At 37.4% G+C, this 24,515-nt stretch overlaps 6 protein-coding genes and 1 long non-coding RNA gene across 10 annotated transcripts; 4 read left to right on the top strand and 3 right to left on the bottom strand.

Annotated features, from left to right (window-relative positions):
* Positions 1-3,429: 3,429 nt before the first annotated feature.
* On the top strand, positions 3,430-7,877 carry LOC111803689 (putative inactive leucine-rich repeat receptor-like protein kinase At3g03770). 2 transcript variants are annotated; one of them, XM_087127024.1, is made up of 7 exons: positions 3,430-5,516; positions 5,591-5,724; positions 5,932-6,178; positions 6,562-6,773; positions 6,893-6,918; positions 7,259-7,373; positions 7,471-7,877. In XM_087127024.1, exons 1-7 carry the CDS (start codon positions 4,160-4,162, stop codon positions 7,693-7,695), a joined length of 2,316 nt encoding a protein of 771 aa, XP_086983150.1. In that variant the 5' UTR covers positions 3,430-4,159; the 3' UTR covers positions 7,696-7,877. The 2 variants fall into 2 exon arrangements, with proteins under 2 accessions (XP_086983150.1, XP_023543982.2); XM_023688214.2 differs by having other exon boundaries at positions 3,431-5,516; positions 7,265-7,373.
* A 320-nt stretch (positions 7,878-8,197) lies between these two features.
* LOC111803676 (Calcium-binding EF-hand family protein) lies at positions 8,198-9,026 on the top strand. Its single transcript, XM_023688192.2, has 2 exons — positions 8,198-8,423; positions 8,522-9,026. Exon 2 carries the CDS (start codon positions 8,526-8,528, stop codon positions 8,946-8,948), a length of 423 nt encoding a protein of 140 aa, XP_023543960.2. The 5' UTR covers positions 8,198-8,423; positions 8,522-8,525; the 3' UTR covers positions 8,949-9,026.
* A 120-nt stretch (positions 9,027-9,146) lies between these two features.
* Positions 9,147-11,311, bottom strand: LYK2 (Protein kinase superfamily protein). The gene has a single exon (XM_087127043.1). It carries the CDS (start codon positions 11,286-11,288, stop codon positions 9,147-9,149), a length of 2,142 nt encoding a protein of 713 aa, XP_086983169.1. The 5' UTR covers positions 11,289-11,311.
* Positions 11,312-13,619: 2,308 nt separating this feature from the next.
* LOC111803638 (ribulose-phosphate 3-epimerase, cytoplasmic isoform) lies at positions 13,620-16,903 on the bottom strand. 2 transcript variants are annotated; one of them, XM_023688163.2, is made up of 8 exons: positions 16,633-16,903; positions 15,978-16,044; positions 15,005-15,067; positions 14,778-14,884; positions 14,602-14,699; positions 14,336-14,428; positions 14,204-14,245; positions 13,620-13,967 (listed from the first exon to the last, which is right to left on the bottom strand). In XM_023688163.2, the coding sequence occupies exons 2-8, from the start codon at positions 16,013-16,015 to the stop codon at positions 13,812-13,814; spliced, it is 597 nt and encodes a 198-aa protein (XP_023543931.1). In that variant the 5' UTR covers positions 16,016-16,044; positions 16,633-16,903; the 3' UTR covers positions 13,620-13,811. The 2 variants fall into 2 exon arrangements, with proteins under 2 accessions (XP_023543931.1, XP_023543915.1); XM_023688147.2 differs by having other exon boundaries at positions 16,040-16,044.
* Positions 16,904-16,929: 26 nt separating this feature from the next.
* On the bottom strand, positions 16,930-17,619 carry LOC147794942 (uncharacterized). The gene is made up of 2 exons (XR_015422472.1): positions 17,166-17,619; positions 16,930-17,054 (listed from the first exon to the last, which is right to left on the bottom strand). It is a non-coding gene; the product is annotated as an uncharacterized LOC147794942 (long non-coding RNA).
* A 162-nt stretch (positions 17,620-17,781) lies between these two features.
* Positions 17,782-23,088, top strand: LOC111803597 (Noc2p family). 2 transcript variants are annotated; one of them, XM_087127035.1, is made up of 12 exons: positions 17,782-17,931; positions 18,006-18,066; positions 18,182-18,306; positions 18,986-19,057; positions 19,132-19,677; positions 19,863-20,165; positions 20,538-20,867; positions 20,971-21,177; positions 21,568-21,654; positions 22,055-22,149; positions 22,275-22,400; positions 22,507-23,088. In XM_087127035.1, the coding sequence occupies exons 2-12, from the start codon at positions 18,054-18,056 to the stop codon at positions 22,787-22,789; spliced, it is 2,187 nt and encodes a 728-aa protein (XP_086983161.1). In that variant the 5' UTR covers positions 17,782-17,931; positions 18,006-18,053; the 3' UTR covers positions 22,790-23,088. The 2 variants fall into 2 exon arrangements, with proteins under 2 accessions (XP_086983161.1, XP_086983162.1); XM_087127036.1 differs by having other exon boundaries at positions 17,795-17,931; positions 18,018-18,066.
* Positions 23,089-23,351: 263 nt separating this feature from the next.
* Positions 23,352-24,216, top strand: LOC147794941 (Cupredoxin superfamily protein). The gene is made up of 2 exons (XM_087127060.1): positions 23,352-23,617; positions 23,709-24,216. Exons 1-2 carry the CDS (start codon positions 23,446-23,448, stop codon positions 24,026-24,028), a joined length of 492 nt encoding a protein of 163 aa, XP_086983186.1. The 5' UTR covers positions 23,352-23,445; the 3' UTR covers positions 24,029-24,216.
* Positions 24,217-24,515: the final 299 nt, after the last annotated feature.

Here is a 24,515-nt window from a genome sequence, read left to right as displayed (position 1 = left end):
TGGTTTCACCGTTTTGGTGCTTGAAGCTGATCCAAGAGCTGGAGGAAAGCTAAGAAGCGTCTCATACTATGGACATATCTGGGACTAAGGAGCCAATATGATGGCAAGCTTCCTTGACAATAATTTGACTTGCATTTTTCCTCACTTGGGCTTCGAGAGAAACAACAATTTGTAGTAGTCATTTATTTTTTTATGATGATCTTTCTTTCTTTCTTTCTTAATTGATTTTTCGTTTTTATTTTATTTTACTTACAGCTAGCTTCCTACACATTTGGAATCATTACAAAATGTTAAAAATTCTATGATGTGATGTGATGAGCGTATGCTTACTGTGTGTTGCTAATCCTAAATAACATGAACGATTGCATTTCTGGCAGCTGCTACATAGGTCCATGCTTTTTCGTTATTATTATTATGTTTTGACTTTCTCCAACAATAGTGCTAATAGGTCACGCACCTTTCACATGCATGTGAGAACATAATAAATCTTGCATACTTATAATAAATTGTGAGTTGTGGATGTTCTGCCTTATGAATCGAAAACCCAGGGCCTAGATATGTTTTATTTGTTTCTTATTTTTTATCTTTATATCCCTTTCCCCCTTTCCTGGCGTGCAGGGTATCTCAAACTGTTGGAGGATTCAGCATCCATCATCTGCCAAGTAACTTTGTAAGCATTCTTTATTAGTTGTATGACTCATAACATCAATTTATATGTCGGTGAAAATCCATCTACTGGACCGAAATGCTGTATTGTAATTCTCATATTCTGCATTGACCATGTTCTTTTTTTCTTTCCTTTTTTCCAATTTAAATATGAATCGATCATAAATGAAATAGGTAATGAAAAAAAAAAAAAAAAGAAGAAGAGATTAATATGTATTAGTCTTCCTTCTTTTAACTCCTTACGGAGTTTGTATGTTGAACATTTCAATCTATATTTGTCTTTCAACACAACCTATGAGACTACAAATATTGAACTTTTGAACTATGCTAACCACACGCTCTTCAATTTTTGTGGTATTTGAAGAGCATGTTCTTGATAGATGATACTACTGTAACGTGCTTGTTTAAGCAGTAGACAACCAACTACCCCTTTTTTTTTTTCAAAGAAGCAGTGTTTTATTGTTTCAAGTTGCTTTATATCAACATTGAAAAAAACCACGTTAAATGTGGATCCACCCTTCTGTCATTGAAGTACATGGAAACTCCATTCTTCTGTTTTTAATTATATTGAGCTGTCTCGAGGCCGCCTTGGGAGTTGGAAATTGGAATTTCTTATTCACTTTGCCACTTCGAAAACGTAAGCCTAACTATTTTTGGATGTCATGTAGGGCAAGTGTTAAAAGCTCAAACTCTCTCCAAACTCGAAGAACTCAAGTTAGCCTGTTTTGGAGGTCAAATGTAGACGCCCATCTTTATCAGGTAAAATAAGTTTCTTCTAAAGTAACATAATTTCTATCTGTCAAAGTGATCAGAATTTGCTCATTTAAATCCGCTCGTAATCTTTCTCTGCTGAGTGAAATCATTAGATCAATGGAAACTCTTTTGGCACAATAGAGATTGAAAAGTTACAAGGTTAGTAATTCAAAGTGCAGTAGTTCTGTTAGGTAAGGCAGTTCATAATAACCCATTACTTATACTTTTTAACTTTAGAAGAGTCAGGAATATATGTTTTTGGTCCCTAATATAAGACTTTTTTTCCCTTTCAAATTGCTCCTTAATTTTTTATAAGCTTCCATTTCATCCCTAATGCATTGATTTTTTAACGCAATTCTAAAAGGGGTTTAGGCCTTCCTTCTAATTTGATGGTTGTCGTAGTCAAAAGTTTGGTCAATTTTTGCATTTAAATCCTTGACTGATTCCCCCTCATTATTGTATTTGGGTTCTGACAATTACTTATTCGGTCATCACTGCCTCATATTGAAAGCTTTATCTTTTTATTTTATTGATATTTCTAAAACCAAACATCACAGTATCCTTTGTATTTATCTGTAGAAATATAATAAAATTATGTAAACAAAACTAATCCACTGAACTCCGTGGAATCAGATTCTCTTAAAATCCTTAATTTCATCTAATTAGGGTTTACAAACAAATGATAACATCAATTTTGGATTCTTATTTTTCTCTGAGCTAGTGATTTTTTGATATATTATTCAATTGTACTAACCTCTCTGCCTGTTATTCAATTTACTTAAAAGATTTTAGAAAACACAATCGACCTCATTTTTATTATTCACTTTTGCTGTGTAGTTTTCGAAAAATAAATTGAAGGAAAAAAATAAAAATTCTCAAGAATTGAAGATAAAGAAAGAAAAATATGGGATTTATCATGAAAATGAGAGCCCACTTTGTTTTTTAAACACACTTTTGTTACCAAATGGAGACCCAAGGAATCTCACTACTTTGATTTCTTAATTTCAGTTTCTCTAATCATTGTTTAACTAAATTTGGTATATTATAGTTATAATTACACAATCAGTCAACTGTCATTGGACTCTTTAGAAATGTTTTTCTTTCTTTTTTTTTCTTGTTTAGATTTGGTCTTCATGCCCTTTTAAATATAGGAAGACAATTTTTTACTACAAAAAAATGTGGAGTTTCAGTTTTATCATTTGTTTTAAAAAATTTAATAGTGACTAAAATAATTTCTTAGAGGTTGAACCTATACTTAAAAGGCAAAAAAAGAATAAAAATGAAAATTTAGTGGCATGAGAAAAATTGAAATGATGGGAAGGAGTCAAAAAGTTGAAAAGGCAATTCTTGTTGGGTTACAGAATTAATATTGTACATGAAAACTTTGGGTAAAATATATCCATAAAACCACAAAGCAAAACTGCTCTTTTTTCTTTAGAATATTTCTCAAGTCTAAAGAATAAATTGACCAGTCTGATGCCACATCAAAGTATAGTTTAAATTATACATAAAAAAAAAAGGACTGTACCAAAAATATTATTTTCTTAAAAAAAACAAAAAAAAAAAAAGCTGTTGAATAGACATGTGAAGCATAATTGAGGAATTATTGAATTGATGGCTGTTTGTTTTCTGCTTATTTCCTTTCTGAACATTTATAAAGAAGAAATTGACCTTTCTGAACTGCTTGTGTTGGCCTTGGGAACAGGCTGGCTGTCCAAAATAGGTCCCACATCATTTGATTGTCCTCTTTTGGAATATATCCTCTCACTAACTTTCCTACTAAAATTCATAAAAATACATATATAATACGTGCGGGAAAGGACTCGTGAGCCGTGACTGCAGCGGTTCATCTATAACGGTAATATATCAAATTAGTCAAAAAGAATATAAACGGGTAACTAAAGCTGAACACGTGATGGCAATATTGTAAATACCCGAAATCTGTAGGATAATCATGACAACAAGACAACAGGAGAAAAAAAAAAAAAAAAAAAAAAAAAGCAAAGAACAAAACAGAGTAAGCATGGCATTCATTTTTAGCTGGGATATAGAGCTCTCATCAGTGCACTCTACTTTGGTTCATTTGATTTTCTCGATCCCCACACTTGGTTCATTTGCTCCAAAGAGGACTTTTGACCTCTTTCATGTCAGAGGCGACCTCCTCGTTGTTGTAGTTAATGCTCTCTGTGTGAGTTCTGGTTTTAAGAGTACACTTTCAACTACCTCCACCAATTATTATCTCTTCTCCTCCTTAACTTGCCTTCTTCTTCTTCTTCCTCTTCTTCTTTAAGTGCTCTCTTTACTCTACTTTATCACTTTGTTTGTTTTCTTCTCTGTTTTTTAGAATTTGATCCTTCCAACACATTGTTTGTAATCATCAGCTTGAGTTTTTGTATATTGTCTTGTGAATTCTATTGCAGCCTTTTCATCTTTGAGCATCTGTTTGCTGCGGGAATTGTACTCTGTTTTGAAGATTCTCTTCCTTGCTCGTATTTACTCTGTTTTTTTTCCTTCTCTCGCTTGCTCTCTTTTGAGGGCTTAACTTCATTACCTTTGTATTTTCTTCTTGAGTGGAGGGTTAATTCCCGACTTGGAGAGTTCCCCAGGCAGTTCTCTTTTTCGAATTTCTGTCAGAAGTTTTCCAGGTCGATACTATGTGGCTCAGACTAAGAATTCTTGATTTAGTTCTTCGTCTTCGATCATCTTGTTGATTAACCTGCTAGTTTCAGAGGTTTCTCAAATGGGTTCTCTGCAACTTTACCTTATTGTCAGTCTTTCATGGGCTTTTTTCTTTCCCTATTCCCATCAGCTACAATCCTCTCAGACCCAAATCCTGTTGCAGATCAGGAAACATTTGGAGTACCCTTCTTCCTTGGAAGTTATGAACACTTTCGATGGTGACCTCTGTAATGTTTCCCCATCTCGAGAGATGACCATTGCGTGCCAGAACAATGTAGTGACTGAACTCAGAATTATGGGGGATAAGTTTGTCAAATTTAGAGGGTTCAATGGGGTTCCAATTCCAAATCAAACTCTATCTGAGAGATTTTCCATAGGTTCCTTCGTTACCACATTGTCAAGGTTAAGTAGCTTGCGGGTTCTTAGCTTAATTTCTTTGGGAATTTGGGGGCCACTTCCTGAAAAAATTCATCGCCTCTCCTCTCTTGAGTTCTTGGATTTGAGCTCAAATTTCATATTTGGTCAAATCCCACCTAAAATTTCTACCATGGTTCAACTCTATTCAATGGTTCTCGATGGTAATTACTTCAATGATACAGTCCCGGATTGGCTTGACTCCTTAACGAACCTTACCTTTTTGAGCTTGAAAAGAAATAGACTCACCGGTCAATTTCCCTCTTCATTATGCAGAATTAGAACACTAGCCGACGTTTCTCTGTCTCACAATGAAATTTCTGGGGAATTGCCCGACTTGAGTGCTTTGACCAATTTGAATGTGTTGGACATGAGAGACAATAAGTTAAACTCTGTTCTTCCAGTCATGCCAAAAGGACTAGTTACACTTCTACTTAGCAAGAATGCGTTATCTGGCGAAATTCCTAAGCACTTTGGTCGGATGGCTCAGCTTCAACATCTTGATCTATCATCCAATCAACTGACGAGGTCACCACCTCCTTTCTTGTTCAATTTGCCAAACATTACATACCTTAATTTAGCTTCAAATAAGATGAGTGGATCCCTTCCAAATCCTCTAAGGTGCAGTACAAAACTTGGGTATGTTGATATTTCAGACAACAAGTTAACTGGTGCTCTTCCCACTTGTTTGGGAAGTTCTTCAGACAAGAGAGTGGTTAAATTTGGTGGGAATTGTTTTTCTTCTGATTTGCAACATCAGCATGAAGCATCATTTTGTGCAGAATCCCTTACAGAGACCGGAAAATCTAGAAGAATAGAAAAACTGTTGATTGTTGCTGCCTTCGTCAGTGGAGCTATAATTCTTATCGTGCTTTTACCCTTTGGACTTATCTTTCTGTACCGAAGGCTCTGTAAAAGAACAGTACAAGAACTGTCGGTACCTCCAAAAGTTGTACAAGAAAATTCACCTGCTGCAGTTCCATCTGAGCTATTAGCAAGTGCCAGTAAGTTGTGTCTGTTTGTAGGCAGTAGGCTACATTTCATGTCTTAAGATTTGAGAGGAATTGTTCTTTTGCAGGGTTCATTTCTCAAGCTATGAAGCTAGGTGCCCAGACGGTTCCAATGTGTCGATCATTTTCTTTTCAAGAGCTAAAGGATGCTACAAAAGACTTTGATAAATCAATGCTCTTGGGAGAGGGTTCTATAGGAAAGGTATTCATAAAAACTTCAATTTTCATATAGAGGTTTTGATTCTATTAAAATTTTCAGTTTTTGGTAGTCTTAAATCTTTATTCACTAACTTTGATTCTTGGGAGTCATGTCAACCAAAAGTTTCTCTTACCTGTCTTTCATCTTTGAGCTCATATAGTTCATACAGTTCATTAAGGGATTTCAATTTTTCACTGTTTTCTTCTTCAGCTCTATAGAGGAAAACTGGAAAATGGGACTCTTGTTGCTGTAAGGTGCTTACCTTTATCCAAGAAATATTCAGTACAAAACCTTAAAGTTCGGCTGGATGTTCTTTCGAAGCTTCACCACCCCCATTTAGTTGGCCTCTTTGGTCACTGTATTGAGGGAGACGGACATGACTACTCAACTGTCAAGCAAGTTGTTCTTCTTGTATACGAATACGTGCCAACTGGGAATTACCGCACTCTTTTGACAGGTTAGTCAAGATTATTGATAGAAGTAGTCCAACGTTAACTAATCAAGAGGAAGAGGAAGATGGTGAGTTTATAAGTACGAAACACTATCTCCAGTAGTATAAGACCTTTGAAAAAATAAAAAACAAAGTCACGAGAGTTTATACTCAAAGTGTACATTATCATCCACCGAGTAGGTTTGTGGTTCCATCGTTGAAAATCAAAATTTGAAACAGTAACTTCTTTGGTTGTTGCAAGAAAATCTTTGTTGTGCAACATTTAGCACACTGTCACTTGGTTCTTATATCTAAACCAAATGCAGCCTTGAACATGTTTTAGGTTCTTTTAAGCTTTGCATTTATGGTGGAATGTTCATATTGCCATTTATCTGATATTTTAAACGCAGAAACTTATCCAGAGAAGGTCTTGAAGTGGTCAGATAGGTTGACAATTTTGATTGGAGTTGCCAAGGCCATTCACTTTCTGCATACAGGGGTCATTCCTGGTTCGTTCAATAATCGTTTGAAATCAAACAATATATTGCTTGATGAACACCGAATTCCAAAGCTTAGTGACTATGGCACATCGATTATCACCGAAGAAATTGAAAAACATGAGGTAAGTTAGCTTGTAGCCCTTGGAGTTTGGTCCAACATTTCCAGTGATATTGAGAGATTTCTACTGGCTTCTTTTGTTTTGTTAAGTGAACTTATACTCTATCCGTTCATTTTTTGTAGGCAAAGGGAGAAGGCACAAAATCAAGGTAAGAAAACCACTGAGCTAAGCACAAATATTATGCATTGTCTTCTGCTGTTATACGAATAATCTGTTGAGGATGGTTGGAAGAGCACATTGGAGATAGTCTCGTGTTGATCATGGATTTATAAGTAAGGAATACTATCTCCATTGGTATGAGGCATTTTGGAGAAACCAAAGGCAAAGACATGAGAGCTTACGCTCAAAGTGGATAATATCATACGTAGATTCGTGGATTCTAACAAAAAAAAAAAAATTGATCTTCCAGTTATTCCCTTCATTTCAATGGATGCTTGCCGATGCTTCCAGATAGTTAGCGTTTTAACTTTCATGGTGTTTGGTTGCTGCAACAGGAAAAACTTGGTGGAGGATGATGTTTACAATTTTGGATATATATTACTGGAATCACTTGTTGGGCCTATAGTAACTGGAAGAGAAGAAACATTTCTTCTAAATGACATGGTATATATATAACTTGTCTCTTTCCATTCAAGTTCATCAACTAAAAGAGCAGAAGAACTAGCTGATTCTGAATCCCTTATGTATGAAACAATAACAGGCATCCTTCGGCAGCACGGATGGGCGGAGACGAATTGTGGATCCAGTCGTGTTGACCACCTGCTCCCAAGAGTCCTTATCAAGAGTTATATCTATCACAAAGAAATGCATATCGACCGACGTATTGTCTCGGCCCTCGTTCGAGGATGTGCTGTGGAACTTGCAGTATGCTGCTCAAGTCCAGGCCTCTACTGATGCGGAGCAAAAGGCTGATTCCATATCTTAGTTGTACATATTACAAATTAGAGTCCCGCGCTTGCTAATTAAAAGAAAAATCTAGATATATAATATATAGAAAAAATCAAAAGTAAAGTCATGAAAATTTGTGCTCGAAGTGAACAATATTATGTCACTGTGAAGATCTGCTATTATTATCATTTATCTGACTAACTTATTTTTATAGTTCAACATCACGTGCATCAAGAAGATTCAAATTCATGAAGAATTGGTCGAGAATATGTATATATTATTTCATGTTTTTACAGAGACGAGGAAACTGTCAAAGCTGCCAGAACTTGCCATTTGCGAACCATTTTAGACAGAAATGTAAACGCAGACGAAAAGCGGAGGGCTTATGAAGACTTTTTTTTTTTTGGAACTTGCCAGATATGGGAAATAATTGATGTTTAAAAGGGGTAACATGGTAATTTCAATATTGTCAAAAGGTCCTATTAGTCTATAAAAATAGAAAACCATCCCAAATCTCTTGAATAATACCGTTTTTTTTTTTCTTTTCTTTTACGATTCTTCAAACAAAATTTTCTTGGCGGAATTAGGGATTTTCCCACGTTTTCCTCCCTTCTCCGTCAATCTTATACGCACAATTGTTTAATTCTTCAACAATCGCTGAAGAAGCCCACCTTCTTCAAATTCTAGAAATGGTCATCCACCTGCTCCACGAGTTGACGGCAACCACCATTTTCATTTCCCAACTTCTTCGCCGGTCAAACTGCGGTAACGTAACGCGCATTCCCTTTCATATAACTGTTTCCCCAATTCTCCATTCTCCATTCTCATTTCTCCTAATTCACTCTCGCTCTCCACGCATTCAGAACTATGGACAAAATCGCATTGTACGAGAAGGTGTTCAAGCAGGTTGACGGCGACGGTGACGGGAAGCTATCTCTCCCGGAGTTGCAGCGGTGCATGGCGGTCGTCGGGGGTAGCTTGACACTGGAGGAGGCGGAGAAAGTGGTGGAGAATTTGGATTCTGACGGCGATGGGTTGGTGAGCTGGGCTGAATTTGTTGCGTTTATGGAAGGAGTAGGAGAGGAAGAGAAAGTGAGTGATTTGATGGAGGCGTTCAGAATGTATGAAATGGATGGCTGTGGATTCATAACCACTAAGAGCTTGAAGAGGATGCTGAGTAGGCTTGGGGAATCCAGGAGCATCGAGGAATGCAAGAAAATGATAGCTAGATTTGATCTCAATTCTGATGGTGTTCTTAACTTTGATGAGTTTAAGTTCATGATGTCCTGATTTTCTTCCATTTTTATGTGTTCTCAACTTAGATTTTTGGTCAACAGTTATATATGATTTACTCTTTCTCCTTGTGTTCTTCAATGGTTTGCATTCTCTCTCATAAACTAAAAACTAAGTATAAAATGAACACTCATCAGCTTACCATAAATTACATAAGAACTGCAAGTGAAGGCTGAGTTGAATGAGGTTGTTTGTTTATGGATTTGTTTCAGAAGCCTGCAGCCCCTTCACAAGAGGCTTTGTGGAGCTTTCGCAGCTTACGCTCTGATCGCCTTCGGGCAATTCTTCGACCAATCTCGATAACCTGTCGAAAACTTCTGCTGCGCTCGGACGCAACGAATGGTCTTCCTCGACACAAGATCTGGCAAGTTTTGCCAATTTGAAAGCAGCATCAAGTGCATAGCTATCCCCCAATGCACTGTCCATCCATTCCCTCAGTTCATCTGCTGCATTATCAGATTCCATGATGGCCTTGATCTTCTCTGTTAGCCATACACTGCCTTCTCCTTTGGCATTTGGCTTTGTTATTGGTGTTTTACCAGACAAAACCTCCAACAGAACAACCCCATAAGCAAATATATCAATGGTTGGGGAAATTATACCTTGGTGAATGTACTCAGGAGCCAAATAACCCAAGCTCCAAGAGGCTGGATTGGAAGAACAGAATTTGGGGTCTTCAATCTCATTTTGAACACATCTTGCCATTCCAAAATTCCCAATCTTTGCATTGAAATCCTCATCTAAGAAAATGTTTCTGCTCTTTACGTTGCGGTGAACGTAAACCGGTTTCATAACGTGGTGCATATGCTGTAGCCCGGCTGCGACGTCCAGACAGATCCGCAGTCTCTGACTCCATGTTAAGAAGCAATAGCAAGAGGTGATGAACTGGTTTTTCATTGCCAATCCACCGTGAAGCCAGTCCTTCAACGATCCATTTTTTGCATACTCGAAAACCAGAAACGAATCAGGATCCTCGGTTAAACATATTCCCAAAAGCCTCAATATGCTAGGATGTTTGATATCATGTAAAAGGCTAAACTCAATCTTGGAGACGGTTTCGTTCTCCGTCCTCTTGATCGCCATGTTCTTCCCGTTGAGACGTCCTTGATACATCGATCCCTCTATCTGATTACTCGTATTGAAATTCTCGGTCGCTCTCCTGATCTCCTCAACTGTGTACATCGCAATGAGCATCTTGCTTGCATTTGATTCCAGGAGGTGACTATCAAAAGTGTCTTGAGATCCCTCAAAAGAGAATTTCTTGTCGCTTGCCGTTCTAATACTGAGACTAAGCTGTTGTAGCTCCATTTCACCTCTTTCATATGACTTCTGTGTCTTCTTCTGCTTGTTTTTCTTCAGCTTGATTACCAAAAAGCATGCCATTGCAGCAATGCTCACCCCAAGTATGACACCACCAAGTGCAATGTAAACACCAAAATGCACCATTTTTGCTGTATTCTTGCGTGAGTTGATTGAGGGGATGCTGGTGGAAGGAGAACGTAAATCGGGCCGATGCGGTTTCACCAAAGAACCGAGGATCGGCTCACCATTCACCGGAATCAGAAGGGTTGAAAACGGTTCAAGCCTTTCTGGTTTGAAGGTAGCTAAGGATCTGCTATTAGCAGATATAATAGATTCAGGAGTTGTATTGAAGTTTGTAGCTAAATTGGAAAGTGTGTCACCTTGTCTCACAGGGTAGGAAATCAAGAGCCTTGGCTTTGGACCACCACCTGCATAGGAAGATGGACAGCCACATCTCATTGGTATCAGTAACCGAGCGGAGTCACCGAGACCCCACGGCGACAACCCCATATTCTTCTCCTTTATTGCTCTGCAACTTGTTAACCCCTCCAGTGATTCAGCAATACTGTAAAAGCTCTCTCCTTTAATGGCAGTTTTTGTCAACCCAGCTTGGAAGAAGCTGCCATTGCACTTACACTCAATGGGTATCAGCAAAGGCTGGTTTAAAGGAAGCAACTCTGTGTCAGCAGAGAAGCCATTGATTTCAGCAATGGCAAATTGGTTGATCCCCAAGTAAAAGCTGAGGTTAAAGAGAGACGAAAACTGCGAGTTCGCGAAAAGAACTGCAAATGTTCCGCACTGCACCAGAGCCTCGTTTCCATTGCAATGGAAGCCGAAGGCATCAGGCGACGTGGAATCACAGCTCAACGATCTCTCTCCAAATGCAGAGGAAACCAACCAGATGAACAAGATAAGAGCTCTCAACAACAGCACGCTGATAACAATAGCCATTTCCAAGAAACAAAGCTTGCACAAAAGCACAAACCAGTTAAAAATTGAAGGGGATTTATCCCTCTCGGATCCAGAAGGGGGCATTTGAAAAGATGAGAAATTCTGTCATGGGTGTTGGAGGACAAGATCTTTTGGGGGACACGAACAAGAACTGCTTATACATTTAACCAATCAACTTTGATTCGATTCGATCCGATATGGGATGGTTATTAATCCAAGTTCTTTGCATTGTTTACTCATTGGGTGTGATCAAAACCGTAGCTTTATACCTGCTATATTTCTACACAAAACCTTGGATTTTTCGTTGTTCGCTACTAGATTGCTTCAAGATTGCGGTCCCATTTGATTCAACACAAAGTCAAAAGTTCATCGACTTATTAAACAAAATCTGCCTAAAATACCTAACAAAAATGGATCGAAGCCAAGTTAATGGTTGTTCTTCTAATCTCGAAGGAAATGCACACAAGAAATCAAAGAACTTCAATGTTGAATTGATCAATTTCTTGAGCAAAAGGCTACATAAAAAGTATATAAACAACCCATTCTTCAATAATTTAAGAGACATTTTGATGCAGCATAGATACCAACTCTATGGCTATAACATAACTTTTAAAATGGGACTACATGTTCAATCAATAATCCAGCCAAAGGAATTGTGAAGCCTCAGCCAACCCTACCTCCTTAGCCTTTTAATTTGATTCCTGCCCTTTTCTCTAAAAAGCTATGATGCTTAGGGGTTGCCTTATTTTTCATTCTTATTCAATCTCCATAATAATGAGGTATGATGTGAGGCCATTTCCATTGACGACCCTTCTCTCTTCTCTCCTTAATCATTACTTTTACCACTGGAAAATGACTCATGAATTTACTTCTTACCATCTTTATTTCGATCCTATTCTTAGTCTAACAATATGAGGATAGAGATTTGAACGTCTTATCTATAGAAAAAAAGTTGTATGGATCAAATAAGTTATACCCGTGTTGAGTCTAAACATTATTACTACACTCATATTGACGAATGTATTTAAAAAAGTTAACATTTTTCACTAGCAGGTACGGTCAATCGGAGATGCATAGTAGTAACCTATAAAGAAATAACAGGTTTTGGGAAGAAATGAAAGGATCATAGAAGTGTTTGTTTGTTTTGATTAAGACATAGGCCAAATGAAGTTATATGTAGACTAAGAATAAAGAGAGAAAGGAAAGATAAGAAAAGGCATTTGTTTCATGCATGCTAAAGCTGAGGCATGAAATGTTGGGGATGTCTTTTGGGTCAAATTCTCCATCACTACTCTAAGTTGACAAGCAGAACCAATAACCACACACACAGAATAATTATTAGCATACAGAACCTAGCAATCTTCTCAGTATGTGAGCTCGAGCTTGGATGAGCTCAACACGAACTATAACTAAGTTTAAATCTTATTTTGGTCTCGGAGAAGATAAGATTTTTGCGAGTATTGATCTTGTTCCACTTATCTATCTTGATCATAATATATCTGCATAAAATGATATTAGTGACATAATCAACTGGAAAGGTCGGCATAGCTTTACTGAGAAAAAAAGGTGAAATATGGACACAGCAAAAAGAAGATAATAATAGACAGAAAGTTGGTTCTCCATAAAGTGTGAGGAAGAGGATGTTTTGGTATTGGGGAGCATCAGTTGGATTCCCATTAAACCTAATCAACTGGGACAGGATTCACATTTCAATCATACTTCAATTTATATTATTACTTCATTTTTTTTTTTATAATAATAATTTAATAGAAGTTTTGCGATGCTCGAATAAATGAGAAAAGTACATGAATGAACTGAAATAACATCCGAATGAAAATGACTGTAAAGAGATATGATACTTAAGAAAAAGCTTAAAGGTAATAGAAAGTTTCAACCGTAGGAGCTTCAACGTAATTCTATGTTGGATGATCTCTTGAAACTTTTTTTAAGAAGCATATGAGTGAGGACAAAACATGTTGAAAAGATCATTATGGAGCGGAAAATGGAAAATGAGAAAAGAATATGATAAAGAAAAGAAGGAAGGAGAGAGATGGAAGCAGATGGGGCATGTGAGGGCATGTGCTATGTAAGGATCCCTAATCTGTCTCTGGATGTTAAAAATCTTGGAAAAACAAGAACAAGAATATCAATATCTGGGAATTGGAGTCAGAGAGACATACCATCGGCCGAGGAATGAAGGGGGCTCCTCCCTTCCCTTGGTCAAGAGATGAGACGCAACCTCCTTCGCTTTCATGCGCTCATTATTCCTTAGTTCTTGAGTGACCTGCTCAACGCCCACTCCAATGCCTTCTTATTTTCCTTCAACAACCACACCATTAATTTCTCAAATCTATACATAAACATAAACGCTTTAAAAATCATTCCAAACTTCCCTTAAATCAGGAACCCATACTCTTTTCTTAACTCTCTAATTTATTTCATAATCATCTTAATCCATAGAAGTTATACATAAAGTGTATAACAAGATCTATTAGTGATTTATTGGGGACTCACAAACCATCAATTCAACTTCAGTCAATCTAAAAATGTCCCATTTGGATTGAAAAAAGTGTATAACAAGATATATTCTTGAAGCTTGTAAAAAGATCAAGAGTTCAGCTGGGCCTCCTCAACACTTTTCCTCAGAACAGATATAACTTCGGAAGGCTCAGGAGCTCCAAACACCGAACTTCCTGCAACGATGCAGTTTGCCCCCGCCGAAGCTGCTGCATCTATGGTTGAAGGTCCCAACCCGCCATCCACCTGCCAATCAAAGAAAAAAATGACAGTGTCAACACCATCCCTCGTATAGCCATCTGTACATTGAATCGGAACTACAACGAGTATGCTACATTGAGTTTGCACGTTCCTGCTAGCTTACAGAGATTGCATCTTAAGTCTACTTGCTAGATAAATCTGGTTTTTTGAACAAATTGTTTTATCATAGGAAAAAATTATGAAGACTTAAAAGACAGAGAGAGAGAGAGAGAGAGAGAGACCTCAATGTCAAGAGATGGGTACTTCTGTCTTAACTTCCGAACCTGGATAAGTTAAAATCAGTAAGAAGATTCAACAAGAGACGCCAATCAAACAATGCTCAAGGAATACTGAATATGTCGAAGTAATCGAACCTTGTCCATCGTTTCTGGCATAAACTTTTGGCCACCAAAACCAGGTTCGACTGTCATAACAAGAACCATTTCCACTGGATTTTCACTTTCTACCTGAAAATTGAAGAAAGAACAAGCATCACTTAACAAGTATAAATTTTTTGATGCAGAAGCATTTGCACAAAACCATAAGCACTTTGCTGCGTTATATTAGATGAATCGGATCCTACAACATATCAATGAAAGATATGAAATTAGGAGAGAAGATGAGAGAATTAATTGCATACCAGAGCATAGACTTCTTCGATGGGTGTTCCAGGTTTTAGTGCTACTCCTGCCTTCATGCCCTTTGACTTAATTTCCTGGATCAATTGCTGCCAATTGTCTACCAGAGAAGAGGGAAATAAAACTTCAATTTCGAAGCAATAGAACTATAACGAATTGAGGTCCAAACACAATGTACCTTTGGATACTTCAACATGAAAGGTAAAGCCTGAAGCACCAGCTTTCGCCAAAGGTTCAACGTAATCAAGTGGATTTGTAACCATAAGGTGACAATCAAGATATGCCCTGCAACACAAGAAGTTTATTCCTCATTAAGTCAAGGTAATGCCATCTAACTCTAACAATTGGCCATTACAAAAAGTAATCCAAATTGCTGAAACTGATGAAGCAAGGAGGTTATGTTACTTCGTATGTTTTCTTAAACTCTCGATGACTGGGGCACCAATTGTCAGATTTGGGACAAAGTGCCTGTGGCAAATGCATAAACAACAAAATAGTCACTTAGCTAGCTAGACACAAGATATAAATCCAATGGAAACATGAAGAGTTAGAAAAGCAAGCCCAAATTGTGTGTGTAATCCAGATTATGCACAAAGCACACTATCGAGAAATGATGTACAGACCTGTTACAGGGTGAATTCAACCAAATGATAATGGTCAAATTTCATGGGGTCACCATGTCAATTTGTTAAAAGAAAAAACTTCGTGATTTTCTTAATTATTAGAAGTTTTCAGAGGAATGTTAGTTTCAAACTGAAGAAAGTAAAGAGGTAAAAAGGTAAAAAGGGTGGTAGCAGAAAGAATGTGGTGAAGGTAGATCAATGAACATAGAAAGCCAAATAATCAAATCATAACTCATCCACGATTATCAGGGATCTAAACATTAGAACGGAGGAGATGGACAAGAAGTCAAGGAAAAGTTGATGGAGGTGATGCCTAGGGACGAGGAAGGGTGCAAACGTAAGCGAAGAATGCCAAGCTTCTTCAATCAAGATTTATAATATACATATCACTGAATTGATGAAAAAGTTAAGATATGAACTCGATCCAATCGAAAATACACAAGATCAATGTTTTATTTAACTGGTATACTAGCATGCAATATCCTTCTTGGGCTTCAGCGCAAGGTGCAAGAAAAGGAAAAGATTCAACTAGATGAAGCGCTCGATAACTAAAAAATGCATGCATACAAATATCGACACGTATATTATAAAACAAAAACTACATTCTTCTCAAGTTTCTACAGCCAATATTTACAAATAATCAGACATTTGGCTAGAAAGTAGGTGCTACAAGTGATCGACACTACACAGGTGAAGGTCAAGTTATTTTCAGGGAAATTCAATCCTATACTAAACAAATGACCAAAGTATCAAACCCATTCACATGAAGCACATTGCAGTTCAACAGAAGCATGATATCAGCAAAGAATGATCCTACCCATCCTGCAAATAAACCAACAAGAGATATCAGATGTGATATCAGAAAATTTTATGTGCAAAGAAATTACAGTTTGTTCAACCACGCCAACTCTAGCACATCTCAAACTTTGCAACCATGTCATTATAGCATCACTAGTTGGATTATGCATTTCCTTGCGCTTTTCTCTACACTCTCATCAACCAATCAACAAGAAAGTGAAAAACGTTCTTTTAATAGGACTATAACAATTTTAGTATTCAGTTCAAAAGAAGTTGATCGTAAAAGTCTACTCGTGAAACAATCCATGGACTACCTTCCACTAGTTCTAGAGATAAAGTACTGAAACAGCATAGATATAATTTTGTCAAGACCCAGAAAAGCATGGACAAATCATATGATTCAAACAATTGAAGCCGAGTAGATTTTGAACCAATTATATTAGATTAGAGCTAAATGGTGGAAAATCAGTCTCAGAAGGCAAAAAACTAGGATCAAATTGTTGGGTTATGAAACTAAACCGAAGGGGATCAAGAATCGGAAGCAATTTCGTCCAATTATAACTGAAGAAAAGGGACAATTCAGGAAAACAGAAACAGAGAGCGTGTGGGTACCATAATATCCATATGAAGCCAATCCGCACCAAATTTAAGCATCCGTTCGGCCTCCGAAGCTAAATTAGCAAAATCTGAGGATAGCATTGACGGTGCGATTTTCGCAGCAACTCCCATTTTCGTCCACCTCTTGCTCGCTTAGCCGATCAAAAACTCGAGCGATTCGTCTGCGAGGATTTTGAAGATATAGAATTAATTCTCGAGAATGTAAAAAATGAACCCCCAATGCCAGATGCTTTTTCAACAAATGCGTCGCTTTTATAGATTATACACCAACCCCTGGCGGCTCGATTGATGAAGATCAACTTTAGTGGGCTCTTTTTAGACCATCTGAAAGTGGCATCCCTCCTTTGCTACACTTTTCTCAAAATTTGTCGCATCTTCACAAGGTTATTCACTTCTTGCATCCTTCCACGACTCGACTGATTCAAAATTTTCAGTTTCACAAGGATTCTCCAATCAATGTTTTTTCTTATTCTTTTTAAAAAAATTTGATTTAAATCTTGTGTTTCGAAATTCTTTGAAGAAAAAACCTTCTTGAGTTTTGAGTTTGAAGCCTCCTCCTGTAACACAAAAAATTGGCGGTTGGTGGAATTAGGGCGGGCTCGCCGACGTGTCGTAGATGTGGGAAGGGCAACGAATAAGAATCCGATAATTGTCTTGATTTTGGTTGCAGGGTATCCCAGCCACAGGAACTGCATCACTTGCATCGTGGGCTTGCTGGACCCAAAGAAATCTGGGTCTTCACAACTAAGAAAATGGGCTTCTCAAAAGCTCATTGGTCTGTTGCGTGGAAAGCCCAATCCAATGGGCTGGTCTCTTACGTGGAAAGCCCACTCCAATGGACTGGTCTCTTACATGGAAAGCCCAATCCAATGGGCCGGCCTCTTAAGTGGAAGCCCAAACCAATGGGTAGGTCTCTACGTGGAAAGCCCAATCCAATGGCTTAATCTACAAATATATAAGGATAATTAACGGTAAAATAACACTAAAATACTATATTCAAATACAAAATATAAATATAGTTTATGGATATCCAATTTAAAAAAAAAAAAAAAAAAAAAAAAAAACACTTAACCTAACTCTTTCATCTCCCTCTCATTCTTACGCGCGCCACGCCACGCTTCTTCTTCTTCTTCCTTCTTCTTCTTCTTCTTCTTCTTCTTCTTCTTCTTCCTCAAGCCGGCTCTTCCCCTGTTTCAGCAGCTGAGTGTCTCTGTCCTCCGCAGTCTTCTTTCGTACTTCCGCCGAAGCCTCCTCAGCGGTTTGCGCTGATTTTCTACTCTTTTGTTGTTACTGGTATTCTCTCAATCTCCGTCTCTGTCTTTCTTCTCACTCGGCTAGTACGATAAGCTCTAAGTCATCTTCATCAGATATCATTTTAGGTTCATTTGAAGTAGGACGGTTTCTACTTATCAAATATGGGTGTGAAAGGTACTTATATTTTTTTTTATTTTTGTAATTTATTCTGCTGATACCATTTGTTTGCTATTTGTTCTTGTTCATCCGTGTTTTTGAGTAACGAAACTCTTTATTGCCTTGATATCAGCCAAGAAACAGGATCTCAAGCTGAACCATGGGGATGAAGAAGAAGAAACTGGGAGGAATGCACTTCCAAAAACACAGGGGCAAGCCAAAGAGCATATTGAGCAGCTGCAAAGACTCCAACAAAAGGTATTTTGGTTTTGTATATAAGTTATTCTCTCTATTTCCAGAGAAAATGATTACAATGACAAATTTTTTCTGGCAAGTGGTAACTATAATACTTCCGGGTTAAGGCAAAGATATGGGCTATGATCTTATTTTAGTTCTTGGTCGATTTGTATGCCAATGTTATAGTGTTAGAGTTTTCATGGGTTGGATTGAGAAACTTGTTGGACCCATCGTCATATACTTTTAATGGTATATTCTTCTAGTGTTGTTTGTTTGGTGTACTCACAGTCGTAGCTTCTTAAAGTGAAGTCATTTTGGTGGGTTGAGTTTCCCTTTGAACATTGCACTATTAGTTGGAATGTAAATTTATCCAACTCAAATAAGTATAGTTCAATGATGAACCTAATGTAATCCAACTATGGAATATATTGGCTGATCGGATTAGTTTGGGTTATTTAGATAATTTATTAAAACTATGGAATAGAACCAATGATTTGTGTCTTAATAGAATCAAACTAAAAATTGCCTATCTACACTGTTTTTTTGTGCAATTGCTGTTTATATAATTGAAGAAGGAGCTAATGAATGTTGCAAAGAAAAAAAAAAAAAAAAGAGAATAAGGAGACAATGAGCATGTTAAATCTACTTTTCTTCATCTATGCATTTTCTCCACATTTCGATTGAAGTTGTTTTCTTACAGGATCCCGAGTTTTTTGAGTTTTTGAAAGAGCACGACAAGGAGCTTCTTGAATTTGATGATGAGGATGTGGATGTAAGTTCACTTAAATTATTTGGGCTGCCACTGTCCAATGCTTGTTGTCTCAATTCCTTTGATTTTTGGTGCAGGAGGATGCTGATGATGGTGAGGAAGATGCAGAGTTAAATGAAAATGATAAGAACTACGAACCTGAGGTTTCTGAGGAGGAAGAAAAACCATACAAAAAAGTTATAACTACGGAACTGGTTGATTCTTGGTGTCACTCAATAGAAGAAAATGGAAAATTGGCTGCTCTTCGTTCTCTTATGAAAGCTTTTAGGACTGCATGTCATTATGGTGATGACAACGGAGATGATTCTTCAATAAAATTTAGCACGATGTCCAGTAATGTTTTCAATAAAATTATGTTATTTGTATTAAGTAAAATGGATGGAATTCTTAGAAAGTTTCTAAAGCTTCCCAGCTCTGGTGGAAAGAAAGAGACCATACAAGAGCTGATGACCACAAAACAGTGGAAATCATTCAACCATATTGTGAAGTCATATCTTGGGAATGCCCTTCATATTCTCAACCAAATGACCGACACTGAGATGATATCATTCACATTGCGACGCCTCAAATATTCTTCTGTGTTTTTGGTAGCATTTCCTAGCCTTCAGAGAAAGTTCATAAAGGTATTCCCAACTTAATTCTTTTATGTTTAATTTTCAAGGTCCTTGTGATGTATATTCTAATTGTGCTACTTAGCCCAGTGGAGTTGCTAAGAATCGGTGGAATCATTATCTATTTCATTCACACAATATTGTTTCTTCATTATCAATTTTACAGAGAACATGATTTTATTATCTGAATTTTTCAGGTTGCCCTTCACTTTTGGGGTACTGGGGGTGGTGCTCTTCCTGTAACATCGTTCCTATTTTTGAGAGATTTGTGTATTCGACTTGGATCTGATTGTCTAGATGAATGCTACAAAGGGATGTATAAAGCTTATGTTTTGAACTGCCAATTTGTAAATGCAACTAAGTTACAGCACATTCAATTTCTTGGAAATTGTGTCATCGAACTTTTTCGTATCGATCTTTCGATTGCCTATCAACATGCTTTCATTTTCATCCGTCAATTAGCAATGATCCTTAGAGAGGCATTAAACACCAGAACTAAGGTATATCTCTTAACCATTCTTATTCTTTTGTTTGATATTTATGTCCTCCAGTGGAAGGCTGGAGATATTGTTCTTGTGGTCTCTACCTTTAGGATATTAATTGTTGGCAATGCTCTGTTTTCATTTAACGCAAAACTGACAAGATGATGGGGTGAAAAAATTGGACTTAACTTGGTCAGAGGGTTTTATCAGAATATCCTAGAATGGTTGGGTTATAATCAGTTCAGTCTTTGTCTTGAACCACTGGAATGTTTTCTTTTTTGTTCGTTTCTTTTTTCCCCATGTCCATGGCATATATTTTATCACTTCTCTACTTCTAGCTGATAGTATTTCTTGTCTAAATTCATTTCTTTAATTTGATGATTTTTACAGGAAGCCTTCCGAAAGGTTTATGAATGGAAGTACATAAACTGCCTTGAGCTTTGGACTGGTGCTGTGTGTGCTTATGGATCAGAAATTGATTTTAAGCCCCTTGCATATCCCCTGACTCAGATTATTTCTGGAGTTGCCCGTCTTGTTCCAACTGCTAGATATTTCCCTCTGAGGTTAAGGTGTATTAAGATGCTGAATCGAATAGCTGCTTCTATTGGGACTTTTATACCTGTTTCCATGCTTCTTTTGGACATGCTAGAAATGAAAGAATTAAACAGACCCCCAACAGGAGGTGTTGGCAAAGCAGTTGACTTGCGAACTGTATTGAAGGTATTTTTTCAACCCTCAAAATTTTTTTGTTTTGTATTGCAGATTTTATATTTTCTAAGTATTATTTGTTATCTTCCGTTTATATGATTATTCCACTTTCCAGGTAAGCAAGCCCACCCTAAAAACACGAGCTTTTCAGGAGGCATGTGTGTTTTCGGTTATTGAACAGCTTGCCGACCATTTATCTCAGTGGAGTTATTCTGCCTCTTTTTTTGAGTTATCCTTTATCCCTGTTGTGCGCCTGCGTAGTTTTGCCAAGTCGACCAAAGTTCAGAGGTTTCAAAAGGAAACAAGGCAGCTTATTCGTCAGGTATACTTCTTAGGTGTTAGGAAATTTCTAGTGCAGATGTTTTCTTTTTCTAAACTAAAACTACTTATAGTAGAAGATAATCAGGGGCAGGAGTCGTATACAATTGTTTGGGGACAGGAGTTGTATTTCATTGATTGTGTGAGATTTTACAAAGGAAGGAAAGCCTATACATCAGCCCAGAAAGATAACAAAAAAGGTTTTCCAATTGGCCAAAAGAACGTTGAGACTCTAATTGTTTGAGTGAGTGTAACATTTGCACCAAGATAGAGAAACAATAAGAGAATTATCCATAGGCTTCCCAGTGTTGTTAATTTAACCAGAAGGTTAATTTAAGTATTTTGTAAACTGCAAAGTTATTGTACATTGACTTTTCACTTCTTTCTTACATAGGTTGAGGCCAATTCAGAGTTTACAAATGAAAGGCGTAAATCAATTTGCTTTTTACCAAATGATCCTGCCGTATCATCCTTTCTTGAGGTTTGGACTTCTTTTGCCATTTGCATCTCTTTATGCTTCCAGAATGTTTATTTGTGCTCTAGGTTAACCATAGTTGATGTCAGTATTTCCTGAAAATGAACATGTTAATTTAGTAGTGATTGTATAAACCCTCGAGGATGGGATTGATGAATGCATGATGTGGATTGAAGTCTTTTTCTTGACACGATTATTAGTCTTCAGTCTAATTTTCTACTCCATCTTTCCATTGCTTTTAATTTTTTGGAAGCGTGTATGCCAGTTTCTTTCTGTAGTTCTTTTTAGCATTGGAATAGAACTATGCACTCCTATTGATATCTTTGTTTTATTAAAATTCTGTAATATATTCGAAAAACATAATCGATAAGTATTTGATTTTAGCACACCATTCCTTTTGTTTTAGGATGAAAAGAAGTCGGGGACCAGCCCACTGTCACAGTATGTCTCAACATTACGTCAAAGATCTCGGCAACTGACGGATTCTTTATCGGAATCTAGGTATATATTTCTCTGTATGGTTTAAACACCGTAGTGTAACCTATAGAATTCTGAAGATTTATTCTTACAGATTTAGTCATGTTATTATGTTAATCAATTTATTTATTCTAAACGAACGATTACAGTGTACTCGTGGGTGAACATGGATCTGTATTTGGGAAAAGTGGATCAGACAGTGAAGACGAGGATACCGGGGGAAGAGAAGGGACTTCTGTCTTTAGCTCCACCTGGTTGCCAGGAAGCGATTCCAAGTAAGTTACTACATGGTCAACATGGAACATTTTCATGCCTCTTCCACCATCATCTTGCTGGCTTTTCAACACAAAATGAACAATGATTGAACTTTATGATTGTTAGGACGAAGCATCCAGAAGAAAAGAAAAGTAAGAAAAAGAAAAGGAAGATGGAGCAACAAGATAAGGCAGCTCCTAGAGACGAAGACGTGGTGGAGGACTTGGTGCTCAGTTCCGATGAGGATGACGAACCTTTAAATAACAGTTCTGCTGAAAGTGAAGAAGATGAGGACGTGAAATCTGTTAGAAAGCAAGCTCAGAAGCTGAAAGCGCCATCACGGGGATCAAAGAAGAAGAAGAACCGTTCGCCTGCAAATAAGGCAAAGAAGAGGAAAACGTCTCGATAAAAATGGATACAATGAGAAGCTACAACATAGCCTTAGCATAAACTCAATGAAAGAAATAGGTAGTTCACCTTTGTTTTTGGTCTTCACAGGTTAGTTCAAGCCGAAGTTAAGCAGTGCAGCTGAATATTGGGAGGAAGAACATGATTCACGGCTCATTATTTATTTATTTATGCTTTTCTTTTTCCTTTTGGACAGGCATATTGTATATTTTAGAGTGAGTGATGACCAAGATTTATTTAATGTTGGGCAATGCCTAGAATTTTTGATCCATAAATGAATGGTTTTTTGAGGTTGAAATATGTACCAATGTTTTAGCCACTAATTGAAAATGCAATTTGGTTGCTTAAACAGAAAGACCCAATAATGGGTTGATGAGAGTGTTTGTAAGCTTCTAACCACTGATGAATCATGGTGACCATACACAAGACATAGCTTTGTTTCAACTCCAAGATTTCTCTTATCCCTTTAAGCCAACCACATTTCGCTTTGCGGCAAGTCCACACATTTCAACATCGATCAAAATATACATAATCATAGCATTTTTGGAAGTTTTGAAGACCAGAAAAGAAAGGGATCCTTCAAAATGGTGTGAATAAATGTGTATATAAAGAGGAGAAGGCATCAAAAACAGAGCAGGAGCAGCTAAGAAGATAGAGATGGAGGGATTAGGGAGAGGCTTGTTTGTTGTTATAGCTGCTGCAGCTTCAATGCTGGAAATGGGTTTGGCTGATCAAAGACATGTCGTTGGGGGAACCCAAGGTTGGCAACAATCCATTGATTTCGACTCGTGGGCAGAAGCTCAGACCTTCAAAGTTGGCGACCAACTCGGTACATATACATAATCTCTCTTCATCATCTTTTCAATTCCAAACCATATTTCATTGTATATTTCTCTTCATGTGTAACAAAATTTGGACAGTTTTCAACTACGCTTCGGGGCTGCATAGTGTGGTAGAGCTTCCGGACGAGAGTGCGTATGAGAACTGCGATATTGGGAGCGCCATCGAGTCGAAGAGCAGCGGGAAGGATGGCATCAAGTTGACGAAGCCGGGAACACGATACTTCGCGTGTGGCACCATGGGGCATTGCAGCCAAGGCATGAAGGTCAAGATCAAAATAGCCACAGGCACAGCTTCCTCTACTCCATCTCATCCTTCTTCTTCTTCATCTTCTTCGCATTATTCTCTTCTGGGTTGCTTCCTCATCATGGCTTTCTACGCCTTGAGTTTCATGTTATGATCAAATCCTTAACCACCTCTCCATTCTTTTAAACCAGTTTTTGGATTTTGTTGTCGGGTTGATTGGTTCTAACCCTCGTCCTGTTTTCATTATTTCTATAATATTTTTTTTATTATTGCTAATATATTATTTGGCATTTATTATATTTACGTGGATTATTAATATAAATGAGGCCAAGTTTTTCATTTCTTTTGAATTTTTGGTCGTGAACACTTACTGCATAGTTCGGTGTCAATTCTAATATCAACCGTAGCAACTTAAGGCCACCCCTCTAATACCATAACAGCCTGAAACCACCACTCTAATACCAACTGTAATAATCTCAGGCCACCAGTAGCAGATGTTATCAAGTTCACTAGCGAATATTGTACGCTTTGACCCATTATGTATCACCGTCAACCACACGATTTTAAAACACTCTTCTATGAAAAGGTTTCTACACTCTTAAAATGTTTCTTTCCTCTTTTCAACCGAGGCGAGATCTCAA

Source organism: Cucurbita pepo, chromosome 1, assembly GCF_057944985.1.
Source record: "Cucurbita pepo subsp. pepo isolate OVF chromosome 1, ASM5794498v1, whole genome shotgun sequence".
Classification (NCBI taxonomy): Eukaryota; Viridiplantae; Streptophyta; class Magnoliopsida; order Cucurbitales; family Cucurbitaceae; genus Cucurbita; species Cucurbita pepo.
Note: the sequence above shows the minus strand (reverse complement) of the source record. Positions and strands in the feature narration are given on the sequence as shown.

Bases quoted from the DNA above. Each gene is read 5' to 3' on its own strand.
- LOC111803689 (XM_087127024.1), top strand. From the start codon at position 4,160: ATGGGTTCTCTGCAACTTTACCTTATTGTCAGTCTTTCATGGGCTTTT. The intron at 6,774-6,892 runs GTAAGTTAGCTT...CATTTTTTGTAG, and splicing joins AAGAAATTGAAAAACATGAG to GCAAAGGGAGAAGGCACAAA. The intron at 6,919-7,258 runs GTAAGAAAACCA...GTTTGGTTGCTG, and splicing joins GGAGAAGGCACAAAATCAAG to CAACAGGAAAAACTTGGTGG.
- LOC111803676 (XM_023688192.2), top strand. From the start codon at position 8,526: ATGGACAAAATCGCATTGTACGAGAAGGTGTTCAAGCAGGTTGACGGC.
- LYK2 (XM_087127043.1), bottom strand. From the start codon at position 11,288: ATGCCCCCTTCTGGATCCGAGAGGGATAAATCCCCTTCAATTTTTAAC.
- LOC111803638 (XM_023688147.2), bottom strand. From the start codon at position 16,749: ATGGGAGTTGCTGCGAAAATCGCACCGTCAATGCTATCCTCAGATTTT. The intron at 14,885-15,004 runs GTAACATAACCT...CTTGTGTTGCAG, and splicing joins AGTTTAAGAAAACATACGAA to GGCATATCTTGATTGTCACC. The intron at 14,700-14,777 runs GTACATTGTGTT...CTTCTCTGGTAG, and splicing joins TCATGTTGAAGTATCCAAAG to ACAATTGGCAGCAATTGATC.
- LOC111803597 (XM_087127035.1), top strand. The intron at 18,307-18,985 runs GTATTTTGGTTT...GTTTTCTTACAG, and splicing joins TGCAAAGACTCCAACAAAAG to GATCCCGAGTTTTTTGAGTT. The intron at 22,150-22,274 runs GTATATATTTCT...GAACGATTACAG, and splicing joins GATTCTTTATCGGAATCTAG to TGTACTCGTGGGTGAACATG.
- LOC147794941 (XM_087127060.1), top strand. From the start codon at position 23,446: ATGGAGGGATTAGGGAGAGGCTTGTTTGTTGTTATAGCTGCTGCAGCT. The intron at 23,618-23,708 runs GTACATATACAT...AAATTTGGACAG, and splicing joins CAAAGTTGGCGACCAACTCG to TTTTCAACTACGCTTCGGGG.